The sequence below is a fragment of the Phasianus colchicus genome, chromosome 1 (genome assembly GCF_987193195.1).
Source record: "Phasianus colchicus chromosome 1, bPhaCol1.hap1.1, whole genome shotgun sequence".
NCBI classification, from domain to species: domain Eukaryota; kingdom Metazoa; phylum Chordata; class Aves; order Galliformes; family Phasianidae; genus Phasianus; species Phasianus colchicus.
In genome coordinates this window covers 184,572,231-184,589,688 of record NC_143436.1, presented here as the reverse complement: position 1 = coordinate 184,589,688, position 17,458 = coordinate 184,572,231, and the positions used below count along the sequence as shown (strand labels likewise).

Here is a 17,458-nt window from a genome sequence, read left to right as displayed (position 1 = left end):
TGCCTGTTTTTTATATTGCTCTTGAATAAATGCCATTTAAATAAATATATGAACCGCATATGGGATCTGTTAACTATAAATATTTACTGTAAATATGTTTTGCTTGATTGTTTTTTTGCAGTGTATCCATCAGTGGAACCAGGCTGGTTAAAAGCAACTTATGAAGGCAAAACAGGACTCGTTCCTGAGAATTATGTTGTCTTCCTCTAGTAATCTTTAGTGGACAGCAATATCTTCATGGTATCCATGGTAACAAATAATAAGCACTCTGATTTTTTATCTGACACAGATATGGGATCAGCCCGTTAGCTGATTGTAGTAGATTTCCTTCAGATATTGCAGCTGCAGGTTACATGGCTCCCTATCAACGGAACAGAATGTAATGAAACAGTTAACAGTTACTGTACTGAAGACGGTACTCTGTTTAAATAACTTCCATTGTTTGCAAAAGGTTGTTCTGTTCTTCTTTTATGGGTAAGGAACACTAGAGCAATAAAATCAAAAAAGTTGCCATTTAGCTGCAGACCTTCAGGTCCTAGGATGTTGCTCACAGAAGTGTGAAGTTTAGAGGGAATGCACCCTATGACATTTATTGGAATCAATATTTTTTAATATGAAAATGTTCATAATATAAGTGATGCCTTGTGTTCTGAATACTTCCTTACAAAATTTGATTCTGAGATAAGTCCTAATCATTTCAAATAAGAAACGCTTCTTCCATAAATCGGAAGTTTGAATGTCTGTTAGTCATTGAGATCACAATATGTTATAGAATGTATGTAACTGGTAGTGAAATCAGATTACTGTCTGAGCAGTAAATGCTCATTCAAAATGTGATGTTTAATGAATGTTTCATTCAATTACTTCTTAGATTTATTTCCTCCTTTCTTTGTGAATATAAATAACAATAACTTGTATTTCCGTGTTACCAGCCAGGTGGGAGATAATCTCAGTGTATCTCAGAGCACCAGTTGTAGGAAACAAGGAGATACTGAATCTGGAATGATTGATAGATACCGAATGAGTGATAAAAAAGTGCGATAGGTTTTTAAACGAGACATGAAATGTAACTGAGTCCTTTTCAAGTTTTTCCATTGTGAATAAGACAATACCTGGGAAGTAGCAGATTTTATAAGCTCTGGATGCCAAAAGCTCCATATAGCAATAAAAGTATTCAGCATATTTGGCAAATATTTCCCCCATTCCACATAAAAATAACTAGCTAATGCCGTTTTTGTAAATGCCTGTCGTTTGCTACTGGAGGGACTGGAAGAAAAAAAAAGAAAACAACCCCAAACCAGAAAATATAACCAGCTTTCTAAACTGGAGCCTCTTTCTTGCACACCTGGATAGGAAAACATGCAGTGCTTAGTTGTCTTGTTACTGTGCCCTACTGAGTAACAAGAGACTTAGGCACTACATGAGCAATTTTTCAATGTTAGTGGTACAGAAGGAACTCACTGTTTCATAGTTAACCCAGCCTTCGTTCTTTGTACAGTAAGAGTAAGCAACATATAAACCTTCTATTAATTTCTAAGGTGTAAACTGCTTTCAGAAAGTTTAAGAACTGTTATGACTAAAACCAGCAGTAATCTACTGATGGCTTCTTTTTTTTCCGTAGCCTTTTTTAGAATTTTATCTGGAAAATAGATTTACTGCCAACATAAAGAAGTGCACATACATAGAGCATGACTTTTGCAGAGCAATTCTTTGTTGAAATTCAGGCTGATGGCAGAAGCCTGCAGGACGCTTCTGCTGGTGAAAGTATTAGTGGTGCTACAGAAAGGGGAGAACCTAGAGGAGCATCTTTCTGCTGTTTCAGATGGGAAGTCTGTGACATTATCCAAGGTAGAGTGAGTAAAACTGACTGCAGGCAGTTGAGGACAAGCTGCTTGAATTGGTGACAGACTGATCTGGGTCCTTTCCTCACTCTAAGAAGCTTCAAAGGTGAGGGTCAGGTTGGGTATCAGGAAGAGGATCTGCACCAGAGGGTGGTGGGCATGGAACAGGCTGCCCAGGGCTGTGGGCACTGCCCCGAGCTGCTGGAGTTCAAAGAGCATTCGGACAGCACTCTCAGACATATAGTCTGATTTTTGGGTGGTCCTGTGCAGAGCCACAGGTTGGACTCAGTGATCCTTGTGGCTCCCTTCCACCTCAGGAGACTCTATGGTTTTATGATTAGGTCCCAAAGCTGTGTTCAGTGCATGCTGATGAAGTGTTCATCACAGGCAGTGGAAGCAAAGACATGGGCTCATTGCATTTACCCAGAGCAGATGTGAAAGGAAGTGAGAATGATTCTATGATTCTGTGATTCTGACTCTTCTCATCAGTCTGAGTCTTTCTTGATTTTAAAGCAAGCCAGAATTTCTTTTTCTAACGTACTCCTGCAGCTTTCTCTGCCCTGAGATGATCAAAATGGGTTTGGTTGTGTCTTTGCTTTATTTCACAATCCAAAAATTGCAAGGTGTCAGAAAGCTTACTGCTGGGGAGCTGCCCAGGAGCAGTGCTGCTGCGGGGAAAAGGAGCGGGGAGGGAGACAGCTGCAAGCAGAGACACGAGGCCTTGCATGTGTATCACCTGTGGGGAGAAATGTGGGTCTGTCAGTTGTAGCAGGCAGACTGGCCTCTGTTGAACATCGTGGAGGAATTTAATTGTGAAATTCTTGAGAAACAATGAAATAGGAAATTCTTGCTCTTATTTGCTTTGCTTTAGTCTGTGTATTTGTTTGGGTGTTCTCAGTAGTAGGTTCTGAAGCAGCTGATCTGAATGCAAGCTAGAGGACTCAAAGATGCTAAGTTCATATAAAGCAAAAATAAAAATGCAAAGTTCAGTTACAGGGCCTGTAAGCTTTGAGGGAAAGGTTGTGGAAGTATGGGAGGAATCCCTGTGGAGGAGAGGTGGTCCGTTCCCATGCATTCATCTCACGTTAGACACGAAATTCAGCTGCAAAGATAGCTTCATAAGAAAGTGGATTTCATTCATTCTATTGCGCACCGAACAAATCTGTCTTCTCTTTAAGGCTGGGCACTTTTTCAGGTCCTTCTTCTGATGATCACATAAATAATTTGAGAATAGCTTAGATTTAAAATGGCATTTCTATCTGAAAATGTTACATCCTTTTTTACTTACAGTTAATAGTGCTGGATATTAGGGTTATTCTGTTTCTTCCTTCACGGTACGTAACAAGCATTTTCTGTATCACCATGCTGTGCATTGTGGATGCCTCAGCTCTTCTCTGACTTTCCAAGAGGGAGTTTTTCTCCTCAAGATCTAGAAAGTTGAATGATGGTGTTCACAGACTGGAATGAGAGGCAGCAGCACCGTGGTCATCTCATGATGCCTGGCCAAATATTCCTTCTCATAGCTGTTCAGGAGCAGAAATCCATGTAACATTTAAATGAAGATACAATACTCAGATAGTGCCTTACCAGAAAATTAGGTAAGCTGAACTAAATTAGTTCATTGTATTGATTTACTGTTTTGTTTTTTTTTTAATTAAAGTCAGATTCACTCTACAAGCAAAGTCTAATTTTTTAATTTTCTTTTTATCTCCTTTGTAAGAGGATGTGGAGTTTTCTCTGAATATCACTGTAGAATTGCAAGTTGATAATACAGGATGGCTGTTTGTTTATGAAAATGTCTGTCCCCAGATCTTATGTCATTAGCCCTGTTTATTCTATGTTAAACTTTTGGTACGTGTTGCAGCACAACATGAACCAAAATAGTGTGAAGGACTGATATATTGTATGATAAATAAGTAAAGTATATTAATATTTTATATTCACACTTCTTATTAATGACGATAAAGATGAAAAAATATTTTTGATGTAATTTCTGTGAGTTCAGTGTTATAATGTTTTTGCCATACTTTGGCATTTAGAGTTCTATGTAACAAAACTCTTAAATGAAACCATAGCTGTCTTAAGTTCCCACCTGATCTGTAAAGTTCATTTATTTTATTATCTCTGGAAAAAATGGCACACAGATTTGCTGACCAGTGCTACTCTGTGATAGCAATAGTAACTTATTTTCCTCTTATATATTTTTTGTTGATAAACTCTATTCTTCACCTGCAATTGGATTTGTTTTAATGTACCTTTAGAGAAGATTCATTAGGAAGAGAAGCTGCAAAATTCAGCAGTTCAGAAGAGTAGTTACAACAACAAGAAAAGCATTATGTGGCAGCAATTGGATTTTTGCGACATTCTTTCACTTGCCTGTTTTCTACTTAATAAGATAGGAACCAAATAAATGATGAAGCCCAAAAGTCCATTGTTCTTCATGCTTCTTTTCCTAAGGTAACATTTGGTACGGTTTGGGATTGAGCAGGGAAAAAGGCAGAAAGGGAGCTTGGCCTCAGCTGGAGGGGTATCTCAACTGATGGAAGCCCTCAGAGCTCTAGCGAGCTCAAAGGTAGACCTTGGGCAATTTATAGTGAGGTTTTGCTGGCCAGAAGCCCTCATTAAATAAATTAGGATATTCTGCTAATGGGAAAACATGCTTTGGCTTGGCATTATCCTTTTGTTTTCAGCAGTGCCCTGTGTGAATCATTCAGTTAGCAGATAAAAAGCAATAAGCAACATTCAGTGCTGCACTTCGTGGTCATGCAGCCACTGGTGCTGCAGCCCTTCCAGTTTCTGTTCATGCAAAAGTCAGACTGTTGATCAGGCTGTGTCGGCACAGGTCCGGAGGTCTCTTTTTGCACAGGATTTTGCACAGGCTTTGGGAGTTTGCTTTGTTTTGTTTTAATAAGGTGCTTGGTATCCAAACAGCTACTAATACAATGTTGTAATTCAGTCACTGAAGATAATAGCATTGTTTTCCTTGTCCTATATGTGGCAGTATTTAATAAGCCGCTGGGTAGCCTTAGTTATTTTAAGTATAGAGAATGGTGCTTTAACCCTTGTATGTCTCAGCTGAAAGCTATTCTGCAACCGAGCTTTTTTGCAAGTGTTATGTCAAGAGTTCTGATTCAAGTTCTGTTACCAAAGGCTGCAAAATGATCTCGGCGCTACAAGAGCTTATGTTATAGCAAAGGGCAGAGCAGCTGGAAAGGGCAAACAGATAGTTTCAATTTTCCAAGTATATTTATGACAATTTTGGAGGTATTAGAGTTTATAGGGGTTACTTTAGATACTATATGGTATTTTAATAGGAAAGTATATACAATCAATTACTATATATATATATTTAATAAAGTCCTACTAAATTATCTTATTGAACTCTTTGTTTATTTTGTGGTGTGGTTTCAATAATTATCTGCACTCTGTATATATCTACATGTAAATAACTGGCATGACATGCATAAGCTGACTTGCAGACATAATTCTATATTGTACGTTACACTGTATTTCAAAAATTTGATAAATGTTTTTAAAAATAAAAGACCTTTCTACAGAGACTGGCCTCTTTGTTATTTTTAATCTTGGACTCTGACTGAACCTATTTTTTCCCTCAAAATAATAACACTCTTGTTATTCAGGAGTTGTGTTCAATGGTTTAACATCTAAGTGTCCTTCCGTAACAAGTGCTGTCCTTTAGAGTTCTGTATTGAGAACAGTACTATTTAATATCTTTATCGGTGACATAGATATGGGATCAAGTGCACCCTTAGCAAGTTTGCTGATGATCCCAAGCTGAGTGGTGCAGTTGATAGGACAGAAAGAAGGGATGTCATTCAGAGAGACCTACAAAAGCTGAAGAAGTGGCCCAGGTGAGCCTAATGACATTGAAAAAGGCCAAGTACAAGATGTTGCACTTGGGTCAGGGCAATCCCAGATGTTTGTACAGACTGGCAGATGAAAGAATTGAAAGCAGTCCTAAAAAGAAGGAGCTGGGCATACTGATGAAGGAACATGAACTAGTAATGTGCCCTTGCAGCCCAGAAAGCCAGTCACATCCTGGGCTGCATCAGAAGAAGCATGACCAGCAAGAGAGGTGGTTCTCACCCTCCACCCTTGAGAGACGCCATCTCGAGAATGACATCCAAACCACTATATGATTCTATGGCTTGACCTTGCAGTACTGCAAATGCAGTAGTGGGGCTTGTCAAGCAGTTGGCTTGTGGAATAGTTAAGGTGTGAACAGAGATGCTCAAGCACAACAGTTCCAAGTCCCAAGTCCCAAGGGGTTGGGCTGATGGGAAGTGGTTGGATACAACAGTGCATGTGGACATGGATATGGACTGAGCAGGCCACAGTGTTTGGGTCTGAGCTGGAAATGTTTTTGTGTGAGTTGGGCGTGATTCGCACCCTCAAAATCCATCTTCCTTTGCAGCATGAACATTATGCTTATTAAACATGATTGTGTGTTTGCACTTTCTATAATTTCATTTCACATTCATAAAGCTATGTAATTTTGATTAAACACTGATATGGAAAGAAAAGCATTGAAAGATATTCTTGACATTTTTGCAATGGTTGGCCGGTTTTCCATTGTATTTACTGCAACAAACTCAAAAGCTGAGCTAACCTAGAGCAAGTGCCTTTGCCAAAGATCATGGTGTGCTTTTTTAATGTAAACATGCAAGGATTCATGGGAACGTTCAGTGACCTCCACAGCCGGCATAGAAAGGAGCCTTAATTCACTTGAAAGTGCTTTGGTAATTGGAATACATCTTTCTGCCAGAATAATTGAGGAGCTGATTAGTTAGACTTACCTTTCAGGGGTATATTTCATTTAAAATTACTGTTAATGGCTCTCAGGTGCCCTTATAAGGGATTAGATTCTACTCTGAATGAAAAGCATTAGCAATTTATTTTTGTTGATGAGCATTGTTTTTGTCTTCTTACAAAAAAAAAAAAAAAAAAAGAAAAAAAAAAAGAAAGAAAAAAGAAAGAAAGGAAGAAAGGAAGAAAGAAAGGAAGAAAGAAAGGAAGAAAGAAAGGAAGAAAGAAAGGAAGAAAGAAAGAAAGAAAGGAAGAAAGAAAGAAAGAAAGAAAGAAAGAAAGAAAGAAAGAAAGAAAGAAAGAAAGGAAGGAAGGAAGGAAGGAAGGAAGGAAGGAAGGAAGGAAGGAAGGAAGGAAGGAAGGAAGGAAGGAAGGAAGGAAGGAAGGAAGGAAGGAAGGAAGAAAGAAAGAAAGAAAGAAAGAAAGAAAGAAAGAAAGAAAGAAAGAAAGAAAGAAAGAAAGAAAGAAAGAAAGAAAGAAATTCAAAGGAAAATATGCAGCTTATCTTGACAGTGGAGATTTTTCAAACATGATTGGAAATCGCAGGGTGTGCATTCTGGCAGTGAGGGGATGTAGCCTGCAGGCAGGTGGGGATGCAGGGAAGGGAACTGAGGTCTGGGTTCTACACAGGGCTGCAGGGAGCAGAGGGAGGAGGAGGAGGAAGATGAAGAAGATGATGAGGAAGATAATAATGATGAAGAAGATGATGATGAGGATGGCAGTGGCAATGAGGATGCCTCTTCTACCATGACTGAGCAGGAGCTGCAAGACTTCAGCCCATACTTACCTCTGCTAGAGAAACATGAACATGGTCTGTAACCAGATGAGATAGCTGTACAGCCCCATGAGAAACCTTTTGGGAGACAATTCACAAACCCAGGCGGAAGAAAGATAAAGAAACTTGAGCTTGATAGATCTCTCCAAATAAATTAATTCATGTGCAGGATACAGCTGGTTCCCAGCATGAAACAAGTGCTGTTTTGCAAGGACCTCACATAAAGATAATGAAGATTAGGATTTCAGTGTGCCTGAACAGTAAAGCTGAGCACAAAGCAACAGATACAGAGGCACTGACAACTGTGGGTGCTGAATTACTACAGAACAGGCAGAATTCCTATTGGCAAGGAAAATCCACCAAAAAAATAAGTGGAACACATCAAAGCAGGCTTTGGCAGCACTTTCTAGGGCCATCTGAGAGGCACCAGGCAAACAGCAGAAGACACCATAGAGATTTAGGTAAAACTAAGTTGTATTGGGCACTGCAAACAAATACAAATGCAAATACAGCATTACATGAAACAGCTTAAACAGCCATTCCGTGTTTGTTCTTTTTGCATGAGGGATGCTGATATTTGGTCATAAGAAATACTGTTTCTACTCCATAAATATGAAAAATTGTGCTGTCTTGAATGAGGAAAAAAAAAAAAAAAAAAAAAAGAGCACAATTAGTTTTACTCTTGGAGCAACACAGAAACCATCAAGATATACCAAGAGGTTAAGGTTCTGCTACTGCTGAAGCCTTTCCTTAATATATTGTTTTGCTCATCAGTGTTTGAGATCACTTGGAATATTTCCTGGATAAATGAACTCAGAAACCTAACATCCGTGTATCTGCCAGTGCATCACGATGAGAACCTCAGGTGAATGTTGCTGTGTGTTTTAGGTAATGCAGTTAGCTCTGCTGGACACTTTGTATCCAAAGAGAAAAAGAAAGGGTGTTTCTTTATCACAGTGTTATCTGTGTACATCCCTCATACTGAAACCCATCTCAGTGCAGCAGGGACAAATGCAGCTTTTGCCTCTCCACCATTTGCAAGGCACTGCCCCTGTCAGCCTTCTCCCTGTGGGACACACAGAAAGGTGCAGCCAGCAGCTGCAGTGCCAGAGGAAACGCAACCCTCTGAGCCTCCTCAGTGGGTTGGTGCCTTCTCCATGGCCTCAGCCCCTTCACCACTAACATGGAAATCATACTTCATGCCTGTTACTGCGTGGTAGGGTTACTGACATCTTGCAGTGCCATCCTCATTGGTGATTAGTGGAAGAACCTAACAGTGTATTTAAGTGCATGCTCACCAGTGTAGCACAAAGGTGAGTATATCCCCACAGCACCTGTATTTTTGCAGACTGAAATGCAGTGAGAAAATACCTCACATCAGGATGCTGTTATCAGCCAGAGGCTGAAGCAAAGGTTTCTGCCTCAAGGGGTCTTAACATCTCACCTCAAATAATGGGTTAAATTCTCTAACTCTCATAGATTCGTCAATACCATGTCTTGTTAAAAAACTCCTCCATTTTTTGAAGGAAACAATGAGTATTCAGACTGAAATTGGATATGTACATAAAGAAACTATTGCTCTCAATCCAGAGGAGCATTACTACATAAATAATTGAGGATGTACATAAAGATGGCAGTGCAGGTGTCTCAGACTGAATGTGTATTTTGTAGGAAGTGGGACATACTCAGAAATAAAACCAAAACATCACTTTCAAGATGTACTGTACTATGTGGCAATAACGTGGGAAAGTATCACTGTTAATGGCATGGTCAATGCTTCTTGGAGAATCATAGAACCACGGAACAGCTTAGGGTTAGAAAGGACCTGAAAGATCATCCAGTCCCAACCCCTGCCCTGGGCTGGTTGCCCCCTACCAGCTCAGCTGCCCAGGGCCCATCCGGCCTGGCCTTGAGCAGCTCCAGGGATGGGGACCACAGCTCTCTGGGCAGCTGTGCAAGGGCCTCACTGCCCTCTGAGTAAAGAATTTCTTCCTAACAGCTAACCTAAATCTCCCCTCTTTTAGTCTGTAGCCTTTCCCCCTTGTCCTATCACTATCAGACTGTGTAAAAAGTCACTCCACCTCTTGCTTATAAGCTCCCCATAGGTATTGGAAGGCCGCAATGAGATCTACCCAGAGCCTTCTCTTCTCCAAGCTAATATATAGCTCGGATTGGAATGAACTCTAAAGATTATCCAGTTCCAATCCTCATTTTCACGTGTCCTGAGCAAGGAGTGACACCTCATTCTCAGGTCTGGCCCTGAATCATAGGGTTGCCCCAAAGCTGGTAGGCAGCAGGTGCAGGCTGGGACTCGGCCTCTCGGTGCACCGGCCTGGGGCCACCCAACATGCCTGCAGGGTCAGTCCATGCAGAGCAGGGGCTCCTGACCCTTATCTTCTATGTCAGTAAGCAAAGAAAGCTCCAGCTGAACTTGGCCTTCCCAAGTGCTCTGTGGCAACTGAGATTCCGACGCACCTTTGGTCACTGCAGCCAGTTGTTATTTTGCGGCTCTGCTTTCAGCCCAGCGGTTACTGAGAACTTAAGCACTCCTCATGCTGTGAGCACAGTAAATCTCCCGTTTATTGGCCCTGACACAACGCAGCTAGACAGAACCTTTACAGAAATACTTGGAAGCTGTGTCAGATGCACAAATATAGAGATGCAAGTTTCTCTTCGCTGGAAAATACAGATATCTTATACAAATCTCCTTTTACAAAAATAAAACAAATGCAAGAAACCATGAATTATGTCTTCCACTCTGCTGAACATTATATACAGAGAAATGCTAACAACAGTCTAAACATGCCTTGAACTTAAGAATTATTTAGCTTTCTACAGAACTTTCCACCCAGGATTACACCGCCTCCATCACGCGCTAATGCACTGCCCGGCCCAGTAATCCTTGGGATAGAAAGTACCCTGGCTGGGGGAGGGAGAAAAAATGCTTTGTAATACTTCAGATTTTTAAGATTTGATAATAAACATTTTGCAAATGTGCTTTATTTATTAAAATCAATGGCTATCTTCAGGGAAGGCTTTGAGGATACTTTAAATGACTTCCTAAAAGAATATTTTCCAGCTTTCAGATTTCCTTAAATACCAGGTGTTGATAACCTTGCTCTGTGATCAGATACAAAGCTTGGCTAAGGGCATCTGATCCTCCCTCCCACCCAAAGTAAGGTGACTGCAGCTGTCACTGCCAGCTGCAGGGAACAGAAAACTCAGTACTGATGCTGTTGTATGTGACAGTAGGAAGAGAATTGACCAGTGCATAATGTGACAATACTGTAGAACTCTGGGATACAACATTTCCAGTTACATTTTTCAGTGAAAAGCCAGGTGATCCTTAGTGGGGCAGCCCATGGTGCACAGTGCCAGCAGCTCCAAAGGGATGTCCTCATTGCTTGTGTTTTTTGCTGGTCTGATAGACCCAGCCTGGTCATAGTATTTCAGCCACCCCACGCCGACTCCTTGGGCATTTCAAGTAATGTGAAACGTTTATCTGACACTGCCAGCACATTGCTTCAGTTTAATAGCATGCTATATTTAGCAAGAATGCTATATTTTGCTGACAAAAGAACGTGCTCATGTAGACCAGTAAAATCCAGATTCTACTGTCACAAGTGTTGCTAGCATCTAGGAAAATGATTGGGAAAGTATTCTTTCCTCTTCTCACTATTCTGAAGGCACAATGCCCAGAGGCACAAATTCCAGAGACGGTATCTCCAAACACTTCTAACAAAAGGACAGCTCCTACTGGTGACTGACCGCGAGCCACTCCTCTCTGAAATTTCAGTCCAATAAAAGTTGTGATTTTAACTTTCTCTGAACCACATAATGATGCACACAAAAATAAATAATTTGGTAATATGTATTTATTTGTACAAAATATAAGATATATGGATTTACAGCATTAGCTGCTAACATTCTTAACTTGAGGGCTTTGTAGATGACTAATGTCTCACACTGGACAAAAAAAAAAGCAACAATATGAGGTGTAAAAGCAGTACTGCACTTTCATCTTGTGTATGAGAAATAGCAAATGTGAAAATGGTACATCCAAGAAACAACAATCATGTCCATAACAGTCTTACCTGTGTAACACAAAACTCCCTACATTGAGCCACCCAGTTATCCCTGAAAAAACTCAATGGCAAAGATATTATTGTGCCCACCAGGTGCTTTCATTCGATCTGTCCCCACTCCATTTGAAAGTAGACAGCCACAGCGGTTAGTGATGTGAAGTCTGGAAATTATATATTTCTTCTTCCTTGACACAACAAAAGGAATTTCTAGAATTTCTAGTACCAGCCTGGATGGGAGGGTATTTCAACTGAACTGTGGGAAAAATGCAGTAGACTGAGACCATGTAAATGACACTGTGAGAACCTCCTCACTGGTCTGCCTGAATGCTGAACTGGAGGAACTATTGTACATAGCGAGGTGAGAGGTTAATTTAGTTTCCATGGTCAGAAAGACATGATCTATGACTATCAAACTTGCAATGGTTCTTTCATAATGAGCACAGTGCATGGTTGCAAGAAGCTGAAATGTTGCCAGCTTTAAATGATGAACTAGAATTCAGTGACCACTCCTTGATAGTCTTTAGATTTTGCAGTCTTTACACACCTTTGCACAGAGCACGATGGGCTCAAAGCACCTCAACATAAGCAAATAAATACATGTAATAAAAAAATGCATTTTTTTTTTTCATTTTGTATTTAAGTACTGTTCATATTCTTAAAAGTTCTGTAACTGCTGCATTAAGGACTTCAGTTACAACAGCACTGGTGCCTTCTGAAGGTGATTTTCTATTTAAGGACTACAGACAATTCATTTTTAAGTTATTATTACTCACGCAGCCACCTTTTACTGCATGTTTCTGTACAAGCATCTGAAAAGCTACAATATAATTTCACATGCAAATAATGTCAATTTACCAAATTAATAGCACACACCTAAAAAACAACTCATAAATTTCAATATGAAAACATTTAAAACATGACTTTTTTTTTTTTTTTTTTTTTTTTTTTGTGCTTTTCATCTTCCAAGGGGGAAGAGAACTAAATGAAAAACAATTCCTCTGTTCAAAAGTCAGGTCACCGTGACACAAAGCAGTACAAACCAATAAATCCAGCAGTGCTGACAATCTACCCTGGCAGTATATATACACAGGCTTTTGAGCCATGGAAGTTTGAAAGGGCTTTGGCCATTGGCTCCGTGGCTGCAAGCTGACTTACCCGAAGGAAAGGGAGGTCAGCGTGCCATGACTGGCACACGAGGCTGGAGGAGGGCAGCACCACACCCTTAGGGATGAGCTAACACAGTCTGGGCAGGGGGGAAGGATCCTGCACATATTACCATATGTAACATTTACAGTAATCTAGACATCACCTTTAGCATATATATGCTATCAGTAACTGAAATAAAGATTTGTTTTAGATAGGAAACACAGTAAAGCAGCTGAATTTCCCAATAAAATGGAATTATTAGCATAATATCATAAAGCACTGCAAAAGAGTGTTGAGGTAATAACAAAGCATTGACCGATAAGAAAATGGTCTTTGGAAAACTGCTCTATGAAAATTCTCAGAGAAATCTCAGCTTCTCTGTTTTAGGTACAACACCAGAGAGCACAGCTGAAGGAACAGCCGGAGTTCCGGAGCTGGGTTTATGGTGCACACACACACAGAGCACTGCAGAGACACAGGAAATCTGCTGGAAGGTTTTCAGGCTCTGTTTGCCTCCATTCTAGACAAACCAACATTTGTCCTTCCATAAATGCTGACAAAAAGATTGATCAAGCTGAGATCCTTGTCAACAAGTGCTGGATCTTTTTGTATTTCTTTGGCCCCAGCAGGCCAAAGAGAAACAAGCTGAGATGAGAGCTTGCAGTGCTGATGGTCTCCTGGGCTCTGCCCTGAAGAGGGCTGCCACTCCAGGCAGTTCGATATTCAGAACAGAAATGACAGTACTTGGAGCTCATGATCTTCTGCAAAGCTGAATGACAACAGTAGGAAGCAAAGAAAGCAGTGGACTTCATGCTTTTGTTTGCTCACTTAAGTAACAGCAGAAGGCAATGCTAAAGGCTTTACATTGAAACATGTAAATTGTAGAGTATGAGGGTTTCAGGCATGGAATTCAGCTGGAATTATTTATCGCAAGATAAATAACTTCTGGTGTCACCTAGACAAGGTGCCAGAGAACAGAACAGCCTGTCTGCCAAAACACCTTCCTTTCAAAAATGCAAAATGAAACGCAAGAAGATCCAGCCTTCCTATGACTTATTCAGTGCAGAGAGATGTAGTATAAGATGCTTTATTTGCATCTACTTGTAAAACTCAGGTTAAAAAAAAAAAAAAAAACCCTTAATTTTTAAAGAAATATTAATGCAATGAAATACAGGCAACTAAAAAGCCTCTTCATCTGTAAAAAAAAAAAACCCTCAAAGAAAAAAGATTTGCAAGTCACTTTCTGGACAAAAGTGCAGTGCTGAAAAGTCACAGTAGATGAGATTTCCATGAGGAAGAAATTAATCTGGTGTCCTGATTACTGTTAATGGCATCTGTGTAATGTGGAACAAATGATGGCATCGGAATGGAGACTATTGGCTCTTTATAAACTCTGTTCAAAGCTGGAAGATCTCAAATTAAAGTACTTTTGTCCAACTTCAGACAATCAAGTAATGAACGCAAGATTTTCAAATTAAATAGCAATCATATTTAGCCAAACTTGTCCTGAGTTACGCAGTGGATAATTTAGCATGACCATGAAATTCCGGGATTTTTTCCTGTGAGTTAGAGATCTTCAAGAAACACCATTTGATAATGTGGTTACCTTTGTAAACTATTCCCATAAGATGTCTTTTCTTCCTTTTTGTATTATGCCTTTGACACAAACGTAGAGAATTTCAAACTAATCTGCCCTACTTGTGGGACAGTGACACAGCAGACACTTGGAACAAATTTTAGGGCTTCAGCAAAGGCAGATGTTGATTTATCCAGAGCATTCCTAAAGCACATAATGCCTGCTCTGTTTTCTGTTTTCAGGATTAGGGTGTTCCATGAGCCAGCAGTGTGCCCTTGTGACCAAGAAGGCGAAGGGTATCCTGGAGTGCATTATGAAGTGTGGCCAGCAGGTCAAGGGAGGTGATCCTTCCCCCCCTACTTTGCCCTGGTGAGGCCATATCTGGAGTAGTGTCCAGGTCTGGGCTCTCCAGTTCAAGAAAGACAGGAAATTTCTGGAAAGAATCCAAGGGAGTTGGATCCCAAATACAGCTGGGAGAAGCATCTTCCTTATGAGGAAAGGCTGAGAGATGTGGGACTTTTCAGCCTGGAAACGACTGAGAGGGCATAAGGCCAGGCTCTTTTTGGTGGTTCCCTGTGACAGAACAAGGGGAACTGGGCACAAACTGAAAAACAGGAATTTCCATCTGAACATGAGAAAGAACATCCTTACTATGAGGGTGACAGCACTGGAAAAGGCTGCCCAGAGAGACTGTGGAGACTCCTTTTCTGAAGATGTTCAAAACCTGCCAGGACACTTCCTTACGCATCCTCCTGTAGGACAACCTGCTTTAGGAGGGGGTTGGATTGGATGATCTCCAGAGGTCCCCTCCACCCCCTAGCATTCTGTGATTTTGTGTAGTGTTGTGGAACCACTTTTAGTATGGGAAGTTTCTGATAACAGTTTAATCTAAACAGCAAGATAGAAAGTCTGGTTATTCGATAGTAAATCATATGCTTAAACCCCCGAGGAATGCACGAAAATATTGTCGTTACGCAGAAGATGAGTGGTTGAAATGGACAACTGTATAACTGAATGTAAATACAAAGAAAAGTAAAGAAAACAAAACTTCGATATGTAGAAACAGAATTTTGTGTTATTTATTAAAACACAATTGCTTTAAGGATGACAGTTGAAAGTCAGACTATATTAAATAAGTAAGAAATAGCTTGTTTAGGGGCAGTTAAAAGTTACAAACCTAGTAAACAAACACAGAAGTCTGCTTAGACCATTTTTTCCTTGAGTTACTTCTTTGCCACAAGTCCAGTGGGTTTTGTACTATGTAGGGTACTTCTATTCCTATCTGTTATGTAGCTTCCTCTTGGTGGGCCTTAGCTTACCTGACAAAGACAAGTCCATACATCTCATGTTACATACCATAAGCAAAATGCTACCACAATGGATGCATCCAGTGTCTAATGGGGAAAAGCAATAGCATATGGCCAGCAGTTATCCAAGACTTGCAGTTTCCTACATTGATTAATGCTAGAGAAGCTGGGTATCATTTTTAGTGATGGCAAAAATTCGTCAGATTTTAATCATCCAAATTCTTCTTGGGCTTATCCATCTCTGTTTGTCTGAATATATCAGCAGTTTACTGCCTCAAATATGAGTAGCTTCATGTCCATACAAAAGGAACAACAACCACTGCACTGTCATTTTTAGTCAAATATTTCATTTCCAGGAAAACCATGGCATTCTTCTTGAATGTATAATGCTAGTTCAGCCCAACTCCTCATACAGTTACTCCAACTAAAACAGCATGCCTTTAAAGTATAAAATATGTAGCTTCACTAAACGGTATTAAGATGAATGTTATGTGTATCAAAACATCTGTTGTCATATTTTCCACTTCTTTTTGTTTCTAACCTCTCTAAAATTTGATGGTAGTGTTTGGTTAAGTAAAAAGAGGAATTCAAACCATCAAGATTGTTGAGAGTGGTAGTCAGGGAAAATATTTCTATTTAAAACTTCTGAAATACATAATTTTTAAGTCACTAAATTTAAGATCACAACAATGTGTTTTAGCTTTACTAAGTGCCGAACTTTAAAGGAAAATAACACAAACTGAAGCTGTGTGGATTTACATACATCTTACTTCTGGTGTAATATATACTGAAATTCTCCTCTGCTTTCGGACTTCTGAAGGAGAACTGCACTGAATGATGCAGAAAGAAGCACACTGCTATCAGAATTTCAATACAGCAGGAGCACAGAGAAGAACATGAATCCATATTCACACATTTTGCAGAGAGCGCTTTAGTTACTCATGAAGGTATTGCAGAGATATCTACTTAAACTTGAACAGCTGACTTTGAAAGGATATTTCTGTGAAGCAGATTAGTAAATAAAAAGTCAAATATCCATGAGAAAGTGTGGGCAACATACATTTTAATTCCCTCAAAAACTTTAGGACCATGAGCATGCCCACGTGTACACATGCACACAATGTATTAAAAAGTTTTCACCATGACATATCAGAAATTTGAGAGTGTGCAATATGTAAGAAAAATGTATAAGATAACTGTTCTTAGAAATCTGAAAACTCTATTCATTGTCATTCTTACGCATATCTAAAAAGCAATCTACCCAAGTTTACAAAACATTTCTTCTGACTGTTGTGATTTTTGCAGTTAAGGAATCAGGAACTCACAATATGTACATCAAGCTTACATGGCTTGTGTATGTTACAAGGACAAAGCAGTAGGCACGGTATGACAAATACACTGAAGTCCTGACATTGCAAAATCTTGACCAAAATAAACAAACAAAAAACAACCCAGAAATCATCCCTATGATAAGAGAAAAGACATTTCATTTCTTGTGAAAGAGAAGAGGCTTCACCATCCCTGCCAGAATCTTGGGCAGCTGTGCAGCAATCACCTCTGACATCATCTCGGGGAATTCAACGCTCAGTGCACGGGACTGGAGAAATGTGTTCAGACAGAAGAGATGGAGCTGTTTCACTAGCTGGATTTAATAAAATACAAACATAACAAGTAAGGCTAATGGCAGTGCAGCCAGATAAACATGCTATCAATCACTTAGCTCACACATCCATCAGCTGACATCATTATTATATCTTAATGCTATTCCTTGAACCAGTAATGAGGATAACTTGCCATTCCTTATTAAAATATAATCCCAAGGCAAAAATCATAAATATAGCTAAATGACATGTCCTAAAAAAGGCAGACTCAGTAGCATGAGAACTCACTTATTACATGTA

The 17,458-nt window shown here is 39.8% G+C and overlaps 2 protein-coding genes across 4 annotated transcripts in view; one reads left to right on the top strand and one right to left on the bottom strand.

Annotated features, from left to right (window-relative positions):
* Positions 1–5,415, top strand: part of ARHGAP42 (Rho GTPase activating protein 42) — a 160,101-nt gene extending 154,686 nt beyond the window's left edge. The window contains exon 24 of the mRNA XM_031616148.2: positions 122–5,415. Within this exon, the coding sequence (XP_031472008.1) occupies positions 122–210 (89 nt within the window). The 3' untranslated portion in view covers positions 211–5,415. The remainder of the gene's footprint in view (positions 1–121) is intronic.
* A 9,892-nt stretch (positions 5,416–15,307) lies between these two features.
* PGR (progesterone receptor) overlaps positions 15,308–17,458 on the bottom strand; it is a 37,790-nt gene continuing 35,639 nt past the window's right edge. For all 3 annotated transcript variants that reach the window (XM_090134000.1, XM_031616149.2, XM_090133999.1), the window contains one exon: positions 15,308–17,199. In XM_090134000.1, the coding sequence (XP_089990126.1) occupies positions 17,044–17,199 (156 nt within the window). In that variant the 3' untranslated portion in view covers positions 15,308–17,043. The remainder of the gene's footprint in view (positions 17,200–17,458) is intronic.